This window comes from Benincasa hispida, chromosome 3, assembly GCF_009727055.1.
Source record: "Benincasa hispida cultivar B227 chromosome 3, ASM972705v1, whole genome shotgun sequence".
NCBI lineage: Eukaryota > Viridiplantae > Streptophyta > Magnoliopsida > Cucurbitales > Cucurbitaceae > Benincasa > Benincasa hispida.
Window position 1 is genome coordinate 14,308,540 of NC_052351.1, and position 1,482 is coordinate 14,310,021.

Below are 1,482 nucleotides of genomic sequence, written 5' to 3' on the forward strand. Positions count from 1 at the left end.
CAAATCAATCCACCATTTATTTGTTTTATAATGTACAAGCTCTCCTAAAAAATACTAATAATTCATTATTCAAACAAATTTTAATCCTAGTACTCAAGGTTTCATCAATGAATTATCATAGGGAAAAGAAAAATGAAAAACCTGCAAATTTTGGCATATCATAAAATAAACCCATTTATTATAAGATCATTTGAAGTGAGAATGAAGAGAGGAGAATAATTATTGAAAAGAGTTCATACATACCCTCTAGTTTTATTCCAACCATAATCAACTCTCATTATTTGTCATCCTCTTCATCATTCTCTGGTGCAGGCATATTGAGATCAAAAGGAAACTCGTCCTTGTCAGCCTCTGGCTCTTCTGGGTCATTCAGATCAATTTCAATACCCCTGCCGGACATCCCCGCTGCTGCGCCCTCCACATGGCCACTACTACCTTCGTCTGCATGTTGCCGACGGGCCGTCTCTTGTCGTAGCATCTCCTCCCAAATTTTGGGTGGCGGGAATGCCCCACGATACTCCCGTTCCGGGTGCGACCGCAAGTGCCCAAATACTGCCTTCCATGACCCGAAAGTCTTGCCACACGTTGCACATTTCGGCTCCGTAGACGGCGGGTCGATCAATTCCCCCTTTTTCTTCCCTTTTTGCCCACCCCCAGTACTCGACCCTCCTTCATCTTCTCCTCTTCCTCTCTTCTTTCCGTAGGACTCCTGCGGAGATAATGCCCACGTAATGTCGACCGTCGTCACAGGAGCCAAAAAGGAAGATGAAACTACAACATCTTCCTCAACAGTATCGGTGGGAGCCTTAGGAGGACTGTTGCCGCTATCACCGCCATCGCCACCACCGGATGGGGAGTTTCCCGGGGAGCTTTTGTCAGGGTCCCTCTCCATCAAATTAGCAACAAGGAGGGAATTGAGAGAATTTCATGTGTACACATTTATATGAAGTGAAAAGGAATGTCTGATACTATAATCTTGAATTTGGGCAGTTATTTTCCGTTGACCGAGGAATTTCATATATATCTTTCCATTCCGAACAGGTACGACGTTTTGTTGTCTCATAAACTAACTTTACGTAGGTATATGCATGCTACTGCAGGCTGCACGGTTCATCTTTCAGCCATTGCCGACCGAACCGGCAACCTCTCACCGGTCGGTTTTTTAATCCTCCGATCCATTTCTAGAGATCCTATCATATTGTTTAACGATTCCGACCAGAAAAAAGAGAAGGAAACTATAGTTTTTTTTTTTTTTTTTTTGGTGTAAAAACTATGTAGCGTTTAGAGCAAGAAGTTGGTTATTATAACTGAGTTACAATGGTTTGTATTTTAAATGTAGATTATTTTAATTTCATTATAATAATATAATAATATGTAGTTAAGAAGTAAACTATTTTAGTTTGAGAAAGAAATAGTAAACAATATAAAAAAGAATTAAAAAAATGATGAATGTAAAATAGTAAAAACTATAGCAAATAATAA

The 1,482-nt window shown here is 39.9% G+C and overlaps 1 protein-coding gene across 1 annotated transcript; it reads right to left on the reverse strand.

Annotated features, from left to right (window-relative positions):
* Nucleotides 1-277: 277 nt before the first annotated feature.
* LOC120073455 (zinc finger protein ZAT4-like) lies at nucleotides 278-892 on the reverse strand. Its single transcript, XM_039026303.1, has one exon. It carries the CDS (start codon nucleotides 890-892, stop codon nucleotides 278-280), a length of 615 nt encoding a protein of 204 aa, XP_038882231.1.
* Between the last annotated feature and the right edge of the window lie 590 nt (nucleotides 893-1,482).

What these genes read in the sequence shown, in the direction of transcription:
- LOC120073455 (XM_039026303.1), bottom strand. Translation starts at nt 892, where the DNA reads ATGGAGAGGGACCCTGACAAAAGCTCCCCGGGAAACTCCCCATCCGGT.